The following is a 17,487-nucleotide window of genomic DNA, read 5'->3' on the forward strand; positions in this document are numbered from 1 at the left end:
TGTAAAACTTTGAACCAATAAACAGCCTCCTGGGATGTGACCAGACACACTGACCAGTGATTGCCATCTAGAGACAGTATTGTCATTTATGTCCATCCTTTCTTTATCTGGTCTGCTACCAACTTCCAACATGAAAGGGGAATTACCACATAAATTGAAGTGGGTTTTCTTTGGGAAACTTTGGCTTAGCAAAAGAATCAAAGTTTCACTAAAATTGGACAAAAATAAGAGAATGGGGGGGGGGAAGTATAATCTCTTGTGTAGTGGATAAGACTTCTGACTTTGAGAACAGATGTCCTGAGTTTTTTAGTTCTGCCAAGAGTTTATGTCGGTGGATGAGATGTTTTTTACCCATGATGTCCCTCTTGACCCGGGTGTAAACTGGGTACCCAGCAATGTTGGGTAATAATATCGGCAAGGCCCTCTGGTAGAGCAGTGCTAACACTGAAGAGACTACCCTGGATAAACGAGACATGGTTCTTTCCATTTGATAGTCTTAACTCTAAAATCCACAATTCTTTTTGCAGAACTTATCAGAATGTTTCGAATCTCTATACCTGCAAGTTCAGTTGTCCAGGGTCATTTATCACACCAGCAGGAATGTATGGATTGTAAACTGTGTAAGAATATTACCAATTCTTGCATTCTTACATACTGTATTGGGAAAGCATGCATTTTCTGTGCAACATCTGATACAAAAAAAAAAGAAAAAAAAAAGATTGCAGTGCTTGTGTGTGAGTGATTACTATTTCTATTCATTTACTGTGTGATCAGGACCTAACTGCATAATGTAGAGGTATTCTTCCTAGGTTTCTTTTCTGTAGAGATTGGCTGGTGTAGAAGCTGGTCCTGCTGAAAAGAAATCTTTATAGACATAAGGCTAAACACTTCACCTACTATCAATGATGATAATATTCGTGAATTTTGACCATGTATCACTCAAACTGAGGTTGTGAGTATTACGGCCCTGGACATCACTTTAAAGCCTAGACAGAAAAATAATTCCATCATCAACAAATCATGTTTTCTCTCATGAAATAGGTGCATATTCTGTGTCATTTACTGTGTTTTGAAAACTCATTAACACTACCATTACCAGCAGTGATCTGTTATACACAGTAAGGGGGTTGACTGAACACGAGAGGGCGGTCTAGTAAGTGACTTTTTGTGTCTGTCTCTTTCCTCCCCTCTGCCATGTCAGGATACTACCCATGTTCAAGAGGAAGATGAAGACACCACAATGCCCTCCCTGGAGGATGTACTCACAGATATCTACCATCCCTTCGAGGATGTCGCCCCCTATGTCACTGCACAGGTCATTGACCTCATCGACAAGAGGTTCAAAGGTGATGGGTCAAGGTTCATGAGGGACTACCTTCTGCCATGCAGGACACTCCTGTTACAGCTCAAGGAGCAGAGTTGGGTAAGTGTCAAACCAAGTTTGGTGAACTGTGACTCTAGAGGTGAAGGGTCATGGGGTCATGGGTCAACTGACTACAGACAGACAGCCAGCAATCAAAGTCAATGTGTGTATAGAAATATGTGGTTGAGAATTTGCAGCATAGTTTTAACATAGGATTTTTAAATAAGAAATAGGATAAAATATGATACAGCTAAGAAACTTTCCATCCCAATTAAAAAACTCCTGATTGAGTATCTTAAACTAATTTTTCAAACAACTCTCAAGCCTGCTTCATGAATATCACCTTAGACAGCACATTCAAAGGAATAATTTGAAATAAAACATCACAAAATGAATAGATATGATTATAACATGAAGAAAAGCATAATTTTCTGAACAAGACATTCTGGACAAAAACCAAACCAAACCAAACCAATAAACTCAATGATACTTCAGACTTAATTCAAACTAGAGATTGTAATTTGTCATTACTGACAAATTAAGGTGATTCGATTTTTTTTTAAAATCAATGATTCGACTCCTGATCGAAATAGGCATGACCATACAGGTTTCATCTGTGTTTAGAGACATTGGCCGTGTGATGTTTGGATTCTCATTTAGAAAAGGGAGTCATATCCGCCATCTTTGGTACCAAATTCTGTATACACTAGATAACGAAGATACAGCAACAAATACATATGACCTTTGACCCACCTTTACACTCCCAAGATGGCATCTGAGGAAAAAGTGGTTATTTTGTGAAATGATTCTTGCGACATCGTCTATACTTGTGCAAAATATGGGAAAGATAGGACAGGTATTCGCCAAGATACAAGATGAAACATTTATGACCTTTGACCCTAATTTACATACCCAAGATGTTGTCCTATCAAGTAGTTGTTATTTTATGAAATAATGTATGTGACATGAACTAAACATGTGCAAAATATGGTGTTGATAGGGTATGTTTTTCTTGAGTTATTGCAAAGAAAGTTGCAAAAAGAAAGAAATATTTCCAATACATCGAAGATAAGTTTTAATTTCAACCAAGTTTTTTGACGTGATCCCGGCATGGTATGAAAAAATGAAGGGCACACTTACGATAGCCCAAAGTCTCAGCTACAACATATTAAAATCTGGGAGAAATTCACCGAAGCATAAGTGAGCTAGTGCTCGATAGAAATAGTCATGTCAATTTTCATTTCCAGAAAAACTGCACTCCCACAGAGATAACACGTAAACTGGTCAAATTCGACAAGGTTACTTTCAATCCATTTTTACGAGGTCATGCTGTCATTCAATCAAAATTGTATTATTACATAACTGATAAAGCATTAAATTAACTACAGCATACTGAAATCTTGGTGAAAATTGGCCAAGGATAAGTGAGATACGCTCGAGTAAACTTGAAATTTGATGTCATTTTGAAAATTTACTTTTTTTACTTTATTAAGAAATTTGATATCTTTTAATCAGTTTTTCAGCATTGCCAACCCATGAAATGACATGTACAACTTATCAGCTTTCAAAATATGTAAAGAAAATGGGGGGTCATCGTCCATCCTGACGAGTAAAATCGGATTGAAAATTGGCGTTTTTTTGGCATAGTTGCACTGTATATCGCCATTGACGCGCGCGCGGAATTTCAACTTTGACGGGCCCGTATGACGTCATATAGAGCCGGATTGACTTAAAACTTGGTAGAAATATTCCTTGACATTTCAGGCATCCGATCAAAGTAAGAAACCGGGAAATTTCTATTGCATATGAGCTGTGCGTGCGTATATGTGCGATTTTTTCAATTTTTCAAAAAATGCTCCAAATGGTCTGAAACGTGTGCAAAAAGAATTTGAGCTCGATTGGAGCATACAAATATTTCAATGCGCGCGTACGCGCACGTTTTAAGGGTATAGATGAATTTTGAAAACATGAGTAGAATCAGCTTGATTTGAACTATATGTGACGTAAATTCATTGAAAAATTCCATTCCATTATTGAGATATGAATGAGAATGTGTTTTCATATAATGACGTCATAGTGACGTCACGGTCGACTGATCACTATGATTTTATTAGATCTGTCGTCTTTGGCACATGATACATATATGGTATAAGTTTGACATTGATAGGTAATGCACTTTCTGAGCTAACCTCTGCACAACTTTTGAGGAGAAATAACGAAAGAATCAGTGCAGATACAGAAGGTGATCCGAAGGATGCTCGGATCACCTAATTACAGCTGCGCATATGTTAATAGTGAACTCTTTCATGCAATTAGTTTTTCACATCAAGTCATTTCCGTGTATACTTCTCTTGTTTATGAGAGTATTTCTCTACATGTTTTGATATTTCTAAATCAATATTTGCATGGTCTATTTTCATGCTAGTTCAGTAGAGTGAAAAACCTGCCAACATTTATATACAACAAAGTATTATGTGTTTACAGTCACTTTCCTTTTCTCTGTAGATTCTTTCTCTATTTAGTTTTCAAGTTCTGTAATATTTTGATAAAGGATTCCTCTGGAGATCACAGAACAACCTGTATTGCTGATCGTGCTAAACTATAATCTGAGAAGTGATATTATTTCTTTCATATCAACATCCCAGTTAACAGTAAACTGTGTTGACACATGAAGGAATTCACTCCTATCATTTGCTTTCTTATAGAAGTGTGTGATTTATATATATCAGGAATTTTATTTTTTCTTCCAATCAGTCTTGAAGTTAGGTCATAGGTTTGACATTTCAATGGAGCACTAGGTCAAATTATGCTGAGGTCAAACTTAGGGGTCAGAGTGTGAATATTTATATCTATTCTTGTCATTTATGTATGTCTGTCTGTCAGCCATAATGCTAGTTAGTGAGGCATCATTGGAAGTGATTTATTTGTGTTGTGGAAGGCGACAAGCAACATGAATTTCTCCAATATGGCAAAAATTCATGCTCATAAATGATAGATCTTTGAATAGTCTCTAGTCTCTATGAGGTGTTTGTTTAAAAAAAAAGACTGATTTTGTGTGTCATTAAGCAAGTATAAATATTTATCAGAATGCAGCTATGCAGATTGATTTTTCTATTTTCATTCTAATATTGTTTTGTTTGTTTGTTTGTTGTTGTTGTAATGTGTTTTTTTTTTGCTATCAGTTTTGGGCGTTTTGCTAGCAGTGTGCTATTATGCACATTAGCCAATATTTGATGCAGAGTGTTTTCTGTACAGCAGTCTCCGGATGTTAGACATTCCATGGTCTTGACTCGTGTGATTTGACAAATAATGATAGCTGTCTCGGAAATTTGTTGTTCATTACTATGAAACTTGATTGTTCTCTTGAGCAATGGAGGATTTTTTGCCCCAATGGTGAAGACACTGTAGATGTACTGTTGCTTCATCTTTCCTACAACATACACAACAACAACACTGAAACAACACGTGAGCGGATAGTCGTGTGTTTCTGAGTAGAAAAGAAGCAAGTAGGTCATGCAGCTAGGTGATCAGGGCAAGGATGTGGTTTTGTGGATCCAGGGTTGTTGTGAGAAGGTGGAGAAAACCAACAAGTGGTTCCTGATTTTCCATGCTCAAACAGAATGGGGAGGGCACGGAAGATTAGCTGCACATTGTCTGTAGAGGGCTCAGGACCGCCGATCACCCGGCTTCAGTGCTCTTCACTGCTGCTGTTGTCAAACAGTGTGATTGTGCCCGCTTGTGGTTGCTGCTTGAGGTTCACCTAAAATCGTTGCACTTTGCAGGTCTTTTTTTTTTCTGGTAACCCTGCTTGAGGCGTTGATGTCTGACATTAAATGTATCCCGCCTGACACTTGCAGGCTTGTACAATCTCAGTCTGATAAGTAGTGAAGAAGGCGAGAAAACAGAGAATGATTGGACACCTTTCCTTCTCTTCCCCTTCCCCTCCCAGCTATTCTCTCCCTCTCTCCTCTACTCTTTCCTTTTCCTTCTCTCTATCTCTCTCTTTTTCTCTATCTCTCACTTTCTAATCCTCGCATCCTTCTCAGTTTCTACCTTGCAAGAGGATTTTGTCTGTGTTGATGATGATATCCAGAGGTGTGAAGAAACCTGTACCAGTTTTAGCATTTGATCCTTAGTAATCTCATTATCATTACCTTCTCCACCCCACCCCTTTCTCTCCTTCTGTGTCTGTAAAATTTCTCCTGTTCACATGCATTTTAATTTCATGAATTTCGCAAGAGCCAAAATTCGCAAAATTAAAATGCACACGAAAGTTCTCGTCTACACTATTATATGCATTGAATGTTAGAGGCAACTCGCAAAAATTTCATGTTCTAGGTTTCAGGTTTTATACCAAATTTTTAAAACAGTACCAATAAATGCTTGACGCTGAAAGAAATGTGTCTTTTGATGCAGTAAGTGCAAGCATGGCCTGTTTTAACATCTGTTATATTTAATGTATTTATATACGGCCAGGATTCATTTCCTGTACCACTGGGATATCAATATAACCCTCTCAGAGGTTTCATCCAGGAGGAAAGGTGTCATCCAGGCAGTGTTAGGCACTTTCAATCGATGGAAGCTTCTGCCTCAGTACTCACCTCATGTTTTACTCCTGATTTTATGCTCTCCTTCACTGCTTGAATTGCTCCCTACCTTTCTTTTATTCATGTCCTCTGCAAGCGGAGTCTCTGTTCACAGTAATAGGTAAATTGCAGTGGGTAGATGGATTGTGAGAGTCACTGGTAGGCAGTGACTGGAGGGGGCAATGAACTCACAGAAAGGTTCATATGCAAGGTTACTCTCTTGAGCTCTGTATGCTCATACACAGACTCATACACAGACTTATACAGAGACTCATACACAGACTTATACACAGGCTCATATACAGGTTTGACATAGCACTGACACAACTCAAACATAGCTTTAAGTCAAAAAACAAAAAATGTTAAAAGTGTTAAATGATCAAGAAATTGATTTGTAGTGATGTCTAGCTGTTCACTATGTTGATTGATACTTGACTGTGAAAGATCATGTCAAAGGTTGAAATATTTGGCAATTGATTAATGTAGAATTTATCCAGGGGATATTCAAACAAATAAACAATCAAAGTAATTAAAAAATATGTAAATAGAGATTTATACAACAGCAGCAGCAACAACAACAACAACAACAAAAAAACCTAACTAATAACAAACAACTACAAAATATAAATCAAAATGAAACAGAAACTACATGGCAGATGTACATATTTATCTAGACAATGACAAGTAAGACAGGTAACTATGCCAAAATGAGTGAAATACAATGTGAAAGTAAAATGCATAATGATACGCCATATATTTAGCGAGTCTAAATTTTCATGAATCGGGACTTTTTGATGATTTCGCGAGTGGTTAAATTCGCAATCATGGAGTATTGTGCTGAATGGAGAAATGTATATGTGAACGTCACATTCATGTCAGGATCAGAGTCAATATTTTTGCATGTATTTATTTTCGTGAATAGCACCAGTCTCATGAAATTCGAGAATATAAAGGCCTCGCGAAATATTCGGCATATACAGTAACTGGTTCAATTAAAGAAAGACTGAACATACAAAAAGAGGAATGTAGCCTGCCCATCCCAGGACGTTTGAAAAAGGCTGAAAGATAGATGAATGCTCCTAGGTACTGTCAATAAGGGCAAGCAAGAAAAAGCAGGAAAACAAGTAAATAGTAGCTGGTAACTGAAGGACAGAATTAGAAATGGATGCATTGAGGTAATGCTTGAAAAGAGATGGAGAAACTAATGATAGATGAGGTAAATAATGAGGGAGGGTGGAGATGAAGGAAGGGAAAGAGAAAGTCAATTCGTTTCGTGTTGGCCGCACTGACTTGCATGCAATTGTCCGTATTCTACTGGAGGAGGAGGACAAATAATCTAATCCCTCCCTCTCTTGCCCAAGTTTTGTTTGAAAAGTAACCATCTGAAGTGAAGAGAAACAAATATAGCATCCTGCTTCAGTCAGATGTAAACAGGGAAATGAATGCAAATCTTTCCTCTTTCTTTATGTGTGTGAAAATTCTGACCCACAGCCAGCAGCAAGGTTCTGTGTGTTTTATTTTCAAAGGCTTCGTATATACAGGAAGGACAAGGGGAGCTTTTGTTGGAGGAAAGCTATCGTTAGTTTTGGATCTCTCATTATCTTGATGGTGATTCCTTGTTGCCATGTTTCCACAGCAGTCAATAAATGGCTGAAAGAATAATGGTTTGTGGACTTTGCTAACTTCTCTGCCAAATCCCCAGCATTTTGGTAGGAATCAATCAGATAAACTGATACTGTATATAATGTGCATAATTACATACCCCGTACCCTAATTTGTGGCTCAATATCACGCCGACAAAGAAAAAAAAAATGAAGACAGAGGAGGGATGGAATGAAAAGTAGGATATGTATTTGGATAGATGAACCAACAAATAGCGAGAGAAAGAAAGAGGGGTGGGAGGGGGAGGGGTGGTGGAGGAGGGGAAGAAAAGAAAACAGAGATAGGAACTTGGTAGGTATACCTTTGGAAGAAAAATACATATGATGAAATAAGTTGTCCTTCCTCATGTGAAGTCATTACCCTAAGAACTTTTTTTTGGATGGTAGAATTGAAAAGAAGCTTACTTCCTACGTGTCCCATGCTAAGTACTCAGTTGAAGACTGAATAAAATCAGGTGAAAACCCTCATAAATCTGTCCTTGTCTGCTGCACATACAGAATTACTGAATAGAGAGAAAGAAATGAACAAGTTTGGGAGTGAGGAGTGTCCAAGAGGAGAATTCTCCAAAGTACTTTGTTTTGGATTTCATTCGGCAATAATCCATGCTTAAATTGCTGTGCGGCCACTTCATGCATTACTAATGCCAAGTGTACCGTCAACATTTCTTGTGACTGCTTAATAACCATTATAATGCAAAACCTTATTGAACCGCGGGATTTATGGCCGGATATCAGTGTTTGATTTCACTGGCATGGAAAAGAGTGATTACAACTGAAATTCTTTGATGCTGGAAAACTACACAAAGAATTTAACCCCCCCCCCCTTTTTTTTTAAATCACAAAGTGGGAGGAGAAATTCATGCGAGTAAAGCAGTTAGTTATACTTGAATCAATTTGATGGCTTAGGGAGTAAATGTACTTTGAGAGAAGAGGAATTCAAATGGGCTAAATTTGTCAATCACTCAGTTGCAATAAAAACAACTTGATGCTAGAATTTCATTAATTTGGGTAGATTTGTGTTGTGTCATGACCAAGGTTGAAACTTACTTTGTTCAAAGTTGACTAAATATTGGGACAGGATGGACAGATAAAGTTAATGCTAAAGATTCAATGCCACGAATCAATGATCACATACAATGAACTGATGCAGTTTAATTTATGATAGGCAGTTCTACTTATGCCTTTTTGAAACCTGCAAATATCACATGTATTGTCATCTATATTATTTTTAGGAAGTTAGGAGGACTTCTTCCCATTTCATTTCATTTTAGTAAACTTTTAAAGTATAAGAGCCAAAGATTTGTGGGTGTTATATCATTGCACCCCTTCCATTAGGGCTTTAAGGACTGTAGAAATTACATACAATACAAGAGCTGTAATATGAAATGGGAATGGTACTTTTCATTAGAACATGTTACTAAAGACCAAAATATTTCAGTTTTGCTCCATGAATTTTACATCTCATGTCACATGTCAGGTCATGACAGACAGAAAAAAAAGGATTATTGCTTAAAAGTGGTCAAGGTTACTAGGTCCAGCTGTCCCACAATTTACTGAATATATCTTGATGTTTCATTGCCCACGTAATTGACTGTACTTTTTTTATCTCTCTCTTTTAGAAGCACCATAAAGTATTATTGGTTGATTCTTTCAATATCATCCCTTCTTATCCATCTTATTGAATTCATTCTTTACTCCCCTACATGAAATATATGGATATTATAAAAATATATGAATGTAACATTTCGTTGTAATAAATCCTATACATTTTGTATAATACTATCCTGATAATATAATGCTGTAAAAATTTAGTGCATATGATTTCTCACTCCATAAAAAAGTATTACATATGACAAGTAAAATTTTTACATGCTTCTTTTTTGTGCTAGTGCCATATCACACAAAATGCACAAAAAGTTCTACACTGAAAATGTTCACTTTTACAGTATACACGTTGTATACAGTAAACATATAGATGTAGCAGTAAATGTGTTTGCAGGACTTTTGACTGATTGATTATTTTTATTGTCATTATCACATGTATGAGCCCTGCCAAAGTCAGAATGCAATATTGTGTGTTGATATCTCTACCCTAGACTTGGCATTTAGGTAAAGTATATGACTTCATTGATATTGTAGCTTAGGAATAAAGATATACATGTGCTTTATAACATAATACAAGTGATTTAGAAGCTTACAAGATAGGGCTCAACTCCATTGTCTCCCCATCATCATCCCTGTGCCAGCCCCTTTCCTAGGGTCAAGAGTTGTCTGACCGGCCCCTAGGTCTACAGCAAAGGGTCAGCAGTGATGTTCCTTTATTACATAACATTATGTCCCTGTGCCCCTTGTCAACCAAAACTCATCCAGGGTAGCAGAGTCATCCAGGATAGCAGTATTGTAGCAGAACAAGAAGGGTGAACTTCCCCCGCGTTCACATTAGGCGTGTCTTCATCAGCCCGAAGTTCAAACTAGCGGGACATTTTGCGGTCTTAGAAAATAGCCAGATACAGCGAATGTGCGTCTTCATCAGCTCGAACAGCCTGCTTCGGGAAATTAGTCCGAAAATTGACGCATGCGCACTTTGCAATATTACTCTGCCTGGCTCGCGGTTCGAAAGTGGATTTCCCCGCTCAAAATCTCCTATATCACCGTATGTACGATTCTACAACCAGGGAGGTGAGCAGTGCAGCAAATTCTCTCCAAAGGGATATTAATAACGCTACTCTTTCTTCTGTCCAGTGAGGCATCTTATATATGAAATTAACGATTTGCAATGTTTAAACAAATCCAAAATGCACACAATCTGCAAGAATCTTCAGCTAAGGTAGAGTGGACCAGAAGAAGAAGTTTACATAAGAACAGCTAGCATGCACGGCACTGAGTTTAGGGAGGTGAGAGAAATCCCTGGTTTTAAAGATGACAACAACAGTAGGCCTATAGTACACACATGTGATCCTTGAATACACCGTGCGTGTAATGTACTACTGTATACACAATCACTAGCTGCTTGTACATGCGCTTTCCATTGCCAGCTGGCTAACCAGAAGCGTGGAGGGATCGAGAAAATTTCGGGCTGATGGAGACGCACCCAAGATAGCGCGCTATTTCACGAAATAGCGCCCTAGTTGACGAACTAGACCAAGATTTTTGGGGAAATTTTCCCGATCAAATAGCGCGCTATCTGCGTCTTCACTACACAGATAGCGCGCTATTTTGACATCGGACTAGTTTGGTAACCGCAAGATAGTGCGCTATTTGAAACTTCGGGCTGATGAGGACACGCCTATTGGTCCCCCGCACGCAGGGACAGCCACAAGAGATCTTATCTATTTTACGACTGACCGTTAACACTGGTATCTCATCTGTCCCTGAGCTGTGGGGGCATTTTGGGGCTTGGAGCGAGCTCTGCCACTTGAAACCAGGCATAGCGCATGCGACGCTATCAATTGTGCCCCAAGGTCACTCTCCCCTCCAAATCTTGTCCCCGTACCCGACTTGCTTCGCGGGGACGAGGGGACCAGTCCCAGCGAGCGTTCACATTATGGTTTTTGAGGAGAAAGTCCCACAGCTCGGGACTTTCCACGCGTCACGGGGACCAATGTGAACGCAGGGTTCATTGACTGTAATTTTCATCTCTGACAGGGGTTCCTTCAGGTGATCTTATGTAATATCCTAGGTTTAGTGTTTCAGATAGGCCGCCTATCACTTTCCCCCTTTTAGTAAGGGAAATACATGTGTATGAGTCATAAAAACTGTTAGAGGGACCCCTTGAAATTGATTTTAATCAATTCACTCATTAAGTAATTCTAATAGTGGATTTAACCAGGACGTTGAATAGATGTGTCTCAATGTCACAATTTTGAGAAGAATGTTGTGATGATATTTATAAATGTGTCCACGGTAGTTTGACGAGAGGCTTATTAATTATCATGTGAACTGCAGCAGTCGCATTTAGTCTTTGTTGTGATGGATATTAACCCATTGAGGACAGGCTGATTTTGCTACAACACGCAGTTCCCATAGACACCTGCCCGAGTATACTCAGGACTCATCCTCAACGGGTTAAATGAGAGGCAAAGCTGAGGAAACTCTTATGTAACCTCTGATATAATCTTCTGATCTATGCAGCTCAAAGCAAGGGGAATTTATTGTTTTCCTTCCCCAAATGTGAGGTAGATTTCCTTTAAGAATCTCAGTGAATCATTTCTGGTTAGGGAAGACGGTACCCCCTACCTGTCATACCATTCTCCCCATCCCTCTCTCAGTTATTCCAAGGAGGTACGATCCTTGGTCATTCTCATCATAGTCACTGAAAGCCATTTCATTTGACAAAGACATATCTTGACACGATAACCCGGTGGCTGTGAACAAATGCCCTGATTTTACAGGAAGAGATTTATTGGAAGAGTTTCTCCTCTTTTTGTTGTTGTTTTGATGTCACACTAAGTGTAGGTGTGATACTCGCTGCTTGCCAAATGTTTCACCGATGTGAAGTTCACCTAAAAGTAGATCTCTTCAAATCTGGAAGGGATCTATTTTCTGATCCGTGTGAGTATGACGATGTGACTAATCCTCCATGTTTGCCATGTGCGTCTAATGAACTCCCCCGTCGTCGTGATCTCCTAGTGTTCTTGGACAAGTTTGGGGAATGAGAGACACTTTGTTTGTTTTTTCTCTATGTGTTTGTTGTCAAGAGACAACAGGCGTTTCCTCTGATGGGGGGTGGGAGGGGGTGAGGGATGAAATGGAGTTGCAAGCAACATACTTCAGCTTTCGACGAAACAGCCATGCTGTCTAAATCGGGTTGCACGAAGGACTACACCTATGGTAGTAAGCGGAAGCTGATAATGTCATCCCTCACCACTAGTTTTCTGTTGTCTGCGTGAAGATAAAACAAAAAGACACAGGATGTGAGTATGATGCTATGGAGCTGGGGTTTTTGTTGCTGGTATGTTCATGAAATCATGGTTCTAGTGTTATTTTAGAGAGTTCATGTCATACCTGGCACTTGCTACCTGATACACAAATGACATTAACATGTGTCAGTCCAGATCTTGTTGTCTTGGATATAACATTATATGTGGACAAAGCACAAGGCTCCTTAAAGGACAAAGGTAGTGATAGCAATGAATTCAGACAATGAACATGCCATCAGAAATGAATCATGAAAAGTGTACATGCACCTTACCTTTTTAACTTTCTTGATTTGGTAATCTTGGAGATAGATTAACAATCTATGTGATGTTAAGATGGACACAATAAGAATATTTTATCAAAATTCCAGTAAGAATTTGTAATATGAAAACTTATGCTGTTCCAAACATATTCTATATAACAAATTTGTGATATATCTGATATTAAAGGACTATTGCATTTTCAGAATTTATCTTCTGTTTTATTCTCATTTGAGGGGGGAAGGTAGAGTATTTTTCAAGTCTGTGAGCCTCAATGTATCAAGTGGACATCTGGTCAGCAGGATGGTCAGGAGCAGGTGGTGGACTGTTCCTCTGAATGATTGAAGTTGGTTCAAAGATGGACAGAGTGAGGGAGATGTGTCTGGTGGCCGCAGCAGGAGTGCAGTCTTGAGAGATGACCCAAACAGACCCTGCTGACCAGGGTCACCAACAGACCTTTTGCCCTTCTCAGCTTTGATTCAGCTTTTCTTTGTAAAAATCTGTTCATATGTTTTTGTTTTTAATGATACCAGAAATTATCCCCATTGTATTTTCAGGTTTGATGTATGAACCGCCCATGCAAATGGAACCCATACATCATAGCTTTGTAGGTTGAAATCATTATGTATTCGCCTTCATATGGTAATGTGGATAAGTTTACTGGAGTTCTGAAAAGATAGAAGCTTCTGCCACATAGATGATGGATTCCTAGCCCCCCCCCCCCCCCCCACCATCCCCTCCCATTCCCCCATGATACACCTTGGATGACTGTTTGCGAATGGATATGACAAATCATAATCCAAATTTATACTTTAGGCAGACACAGGATGCCAAACTGATCACCATTCCTGGAAAAAAAACACAAATGTGCACATCAGCTTAAAGTACAGAGAGTTATACCAACAGTGTCTGACGGGAGGACGTTAGGGGTTGGGTTGTACCTGTTGTCGTCCCTCTGGTCAGGTCTTCATGTTGACTGACAGAAGCTAAACCTGACAGCTTGCCTTGAGAGTAGTAGGGGGAGCAGGTCTCTCAAAGGGGTTTCCAACTCAATAGTCTCTGTCTCATCTTGTCCTTGGATGTACCGCAGAAACAATTAAAGACTGTCCCATCAGTCTGCCCTGGCTGGCCAGGAGCATAAGTAGACATCTGGAGGACATGAGTGGACATATAGAGGACATTTACCATTTGAATGAGGTGACCACACCTGGGAGGTTTTTGTCGGCAAGTGAATTAAGGATTAGCCTTCCCTAGTGAAAGGTAGCTTCTTGTTTCGAGAGGTGGGGATGTTTAGAGATTTGGTGCCTGGTTAGGGTGTGTTGATGCTGCAAAACTTTCCTCAGGAATTTAATGACACATGTGTTCCAAGGAGATGGATAAATTGCTTATCAGGTGAGGACTAAAAAACTGCTCTTTGGGTGAGTACATAAGAAAATACTTTTCTTTTCTCATTTGTGAAGTCATGTTTCATTTATATTGTATTCGAAATGTGTTGCATCTTCTCTTCGTTAAGAGGCGTATATCTGCTGCTCAATGAAGGACAGGGGCTTTTACGCTCAAGCTATCAATAGAAGTCACTTGCTAGGCCAGTTAAAGATTGCCAATTACATGTGTACCTTATGAGTTCGACAGACTGTGCTCATGTCATTAGGTTAGCTATCTCGTGGGGGTAAATGGAGTAGACTAATTTCAGCAAGATTTAAATAATCTGTTAATTCACTTATTTGCTTTCCAAAATGTGTTGGTGTAAGGAATTGACTAAGGGAGGTTGGATGTGGTACATGCTGTGATATTTGAGATTTTGTCGCTGGTTTTCCTTGTCTTGTACTATTCTTAGCTCCAGCTATTCTTAACCCCGGATTTTCCTTAACCTGCCTTCTCACTGGTGTGCTTAGCACTGAATTTGATGGCTTAGCACCACATTTGTGGTGCTAACACCATCGAATAGTCCCGGACTACCGGTAGGGTTAGCCCATTTTCCAGAATATCAGTAAGAACAGAAAAGGGGCTGAGCTAAAGCCCAGGATATTGGTGGGGAAGTGAGTGGGGGTGAGCCCCAGTAATCATTAGGGCTCTTGCACATTTTTGCCTGATGAGAAAAAGCCTTAAAGTGCAACAAATGTGGAGATTGAGAAGGTAAACCAAGATAATATGAATATAGGGAAGGAATGGATAAAAAAACCAATCACTTTTCTTCCTAACTGCTTTTTGGGTGAGGTATCACATTTCAGGTAGGCCCTATGTTTTTATCTTTCAATTTTTGAGAGAGGAAAGTAGAGTTAAGAACTTTGCATCTGCAGAGGTGCCATCTCTCTGTCAGTAATGACCTACTAGTGAAGAAACTCTGTGTGATTATGAGCAGTCCATAATGATGAGACTGTAAAGGCATGAAAACTCAGATGAGAAGTCTTCAGTGCTTATCAGAGGAGAAGACACATTTTAAATGATGAATTGCTACATTAGATAAATCTTTGACATTACCGTTTGCTAAAGGCCATCTGCATCATTCCCATAAAATTGAACAATTTTGCAAATTTTGCATGAAGTTTGCAGTTGATAATTTGCAGTGTGATCCCCTCTGCAGAAAACTTGAGTTACTGTAAAACGAGGAATTTTCGCGTGCATTTTAATTTCGCGAATTTCGCGAGCGCCAAGATTCGCGAAATTAAAATGCACGCGAAAGTTCTTGTCTACACTTTATGCATTGAATGCCAGTGGCAGTTCTCGAAAATTTCATGCCGCAAAAAAGGCCGTCGGCTCCAATTCGCGAAAAATTCATGCCGCGAGTATATCATGTTGTACAGTAGTCACATGACTTCACTCAATGTTCAGATATGTTGCCTACTCCTCTGGCCACCCCCAACAATATAGGGCCTATCTAATTGGTAGGGCTGTTGTTACATCACAGCCATATGCATCTACAGACTGTTGTCCCAATAGCCTAGGCACCTTATGATGGTAAATGCTCATATTTGTGTGTGTGTGTGATGTTAAATGTTCTGGTCAAACATTGGATTAAAAAAATAATTAACTTAAGCATTTTGTCACATTTTGTCTCCCACAGACAAACCAAACAGACCACACAGGTATATCTTAATAAATGCTCTGCTTTTAGTGGTATCATTTTGGTTTGCTGAACACTGACACAGCAGTCCTGCAGAATACATATTGATGTTTACATCCATTCTGTAGACAGTATTCAAGATGATGATAGTTAGGCAGGAGAAACAATGGATTGCTGTTCTTACTGAAATGGGAAAAGGAAGATCAAGAAAGAAGCCGAAGGGGTGTGTTCTGTTGTCTGTGATCATTCAGCATGCTCCATTTTCCAAACCAGAGCATAGGGGGCGGCGTGCCTTTGATCTGCTCTGGAAATAAAAGAAAGATTGTTGGGTTCAGTTATATGCATGGATATTGCATGGCTAGCTCCGATGGGAAAACAATTCGCATCCGTGATTTCCAGCCGTAGCTATTAAATGTGATATTGGAAATCCACACAGATCCAGTTTGTGCTGGGAGACAAAACTCTTTTGTTGGACCAGCCTCACAGTACAATCCTTTCACCTTTCATTGGTATGGGTTGAAACGTTAAAGCTGGATTAATTAATGCAAAGCCTTTAGTATTATGTATCAATAATGCATGTAGCCAAGAAGTTCAGCTTTATTCAACTTCTTGATATAATTGCACTCTTCAGTAGTCATGAGGCAGAGTTGTAATCATTTTTTCCCCTGCTGTAGGCTGCAATAACAAGTAAGATTTTTTCTTGTATATACACCATACTCCATACCACAATTAAGGGCTTTTTACACTTGTGTTTCTTAGCCCCGGACTTTCTCTGACCCAGGACTATCGTTAGTCCCGTACCAATTTTTTCAGCTTTTTACACTCGCCAATTAGTCCCGTACTATCTCTTGTCCGGGGCTAAGGAGAAAACTGACCTTTTTACACTCGTATTTCTTAGCCCCGGACTTTCCAAACCACATGAATATTCATAATTACGCTGTGTACTGTACACGTACACGCACGCACCGGCAGCACTTGATTACCTCGTTTCTGATTGGTCAGTGAGGGTCGGACTTCGTCTCCGTCGCTTAGCCCAGGACTATTTTTTTGTTCTGTTTACACTTACTTGCTTGGCACCGTAATTGCGGTGCTAGCACCGCAATTGCGGTGCTAACCCCTGCTATTTTGCAGGGCCAGATAGTACCGTACTATCGGTGGGGCTAGCCCACTTTGGCAAAAACGAGTGTAAACAGAAAGTGGGCTAAGGATAGTCCCGTACCAACGGTGGGGCTAAGGCCCCCCCTTAGCCCCACCGTTGGTCCGGGGCTAAGCAAAAATTTACAAGTGTAAAAAGCCCTTTACTCTACTAATTGTCACCAAATGACCAACTATTTACTTTCCGCAAGGTGAAATATAATAGGATAAAGACAAAGATATCCGATTACAGTAGTAGGAGAATGAGATATGTCTAGTCTACCCTTTCTTTTCTTTTGTTTTATTGTCTAGGGGCAGAATATGGGTAGACACTAGTTTTCACACATATGACAAAATAAGGTTTGCCCAGGGCAATTATCCTCCATTGAATTTGCTTACCAGTACAATCCCAAATCTGAACTAGAGATTGTAATTTGTCATCACTGACAAATTAAGGTGATCCGATTTTTTTTTTTTAATCAATGATTCGAGGTCTGATCGC

The 17,487-nt window shown here is 39.4% G+C and overlaps 1 protein-coding gene across 1 annotated transcript in view; it reads left to right on the forward strand.

Moving 5' to 3' along the window:
• The window catches only part of LOC139743466 (puratrophin-1-like), a 130,167-nt gene that overhangs the window by 20,339 nt on the left and 92,341 nt on the right, over positions 1–17,487 (forward strand). Inside the window, exon 4 of the mRNA XM_071653951.1 lies at positions 1,227–1,423. Within this exon, the coding sequence (XP_071510052.1) occupies positions 1,227–1,423 (197 nt within the window). The remainder of the gene's footprint in view (positions 1–1,226; positions 1,424–17,487) is intronic.

This window comes from Diadema antillarum, unplaced genomic scaffold, assembly GCF_040938485.1.
Source record: "Diadema antillarum isolate AM-2024a unplaced genomic scaffold, OU_Dant_1.0 seq00001083_RagTag, whole genome shotgun sequence".
NCBI lineage: Eukaryota > Metazoa > Echinodermata > Echinoidea > Diadematoida > Diadematidae > Diadema > Diadema antillarum.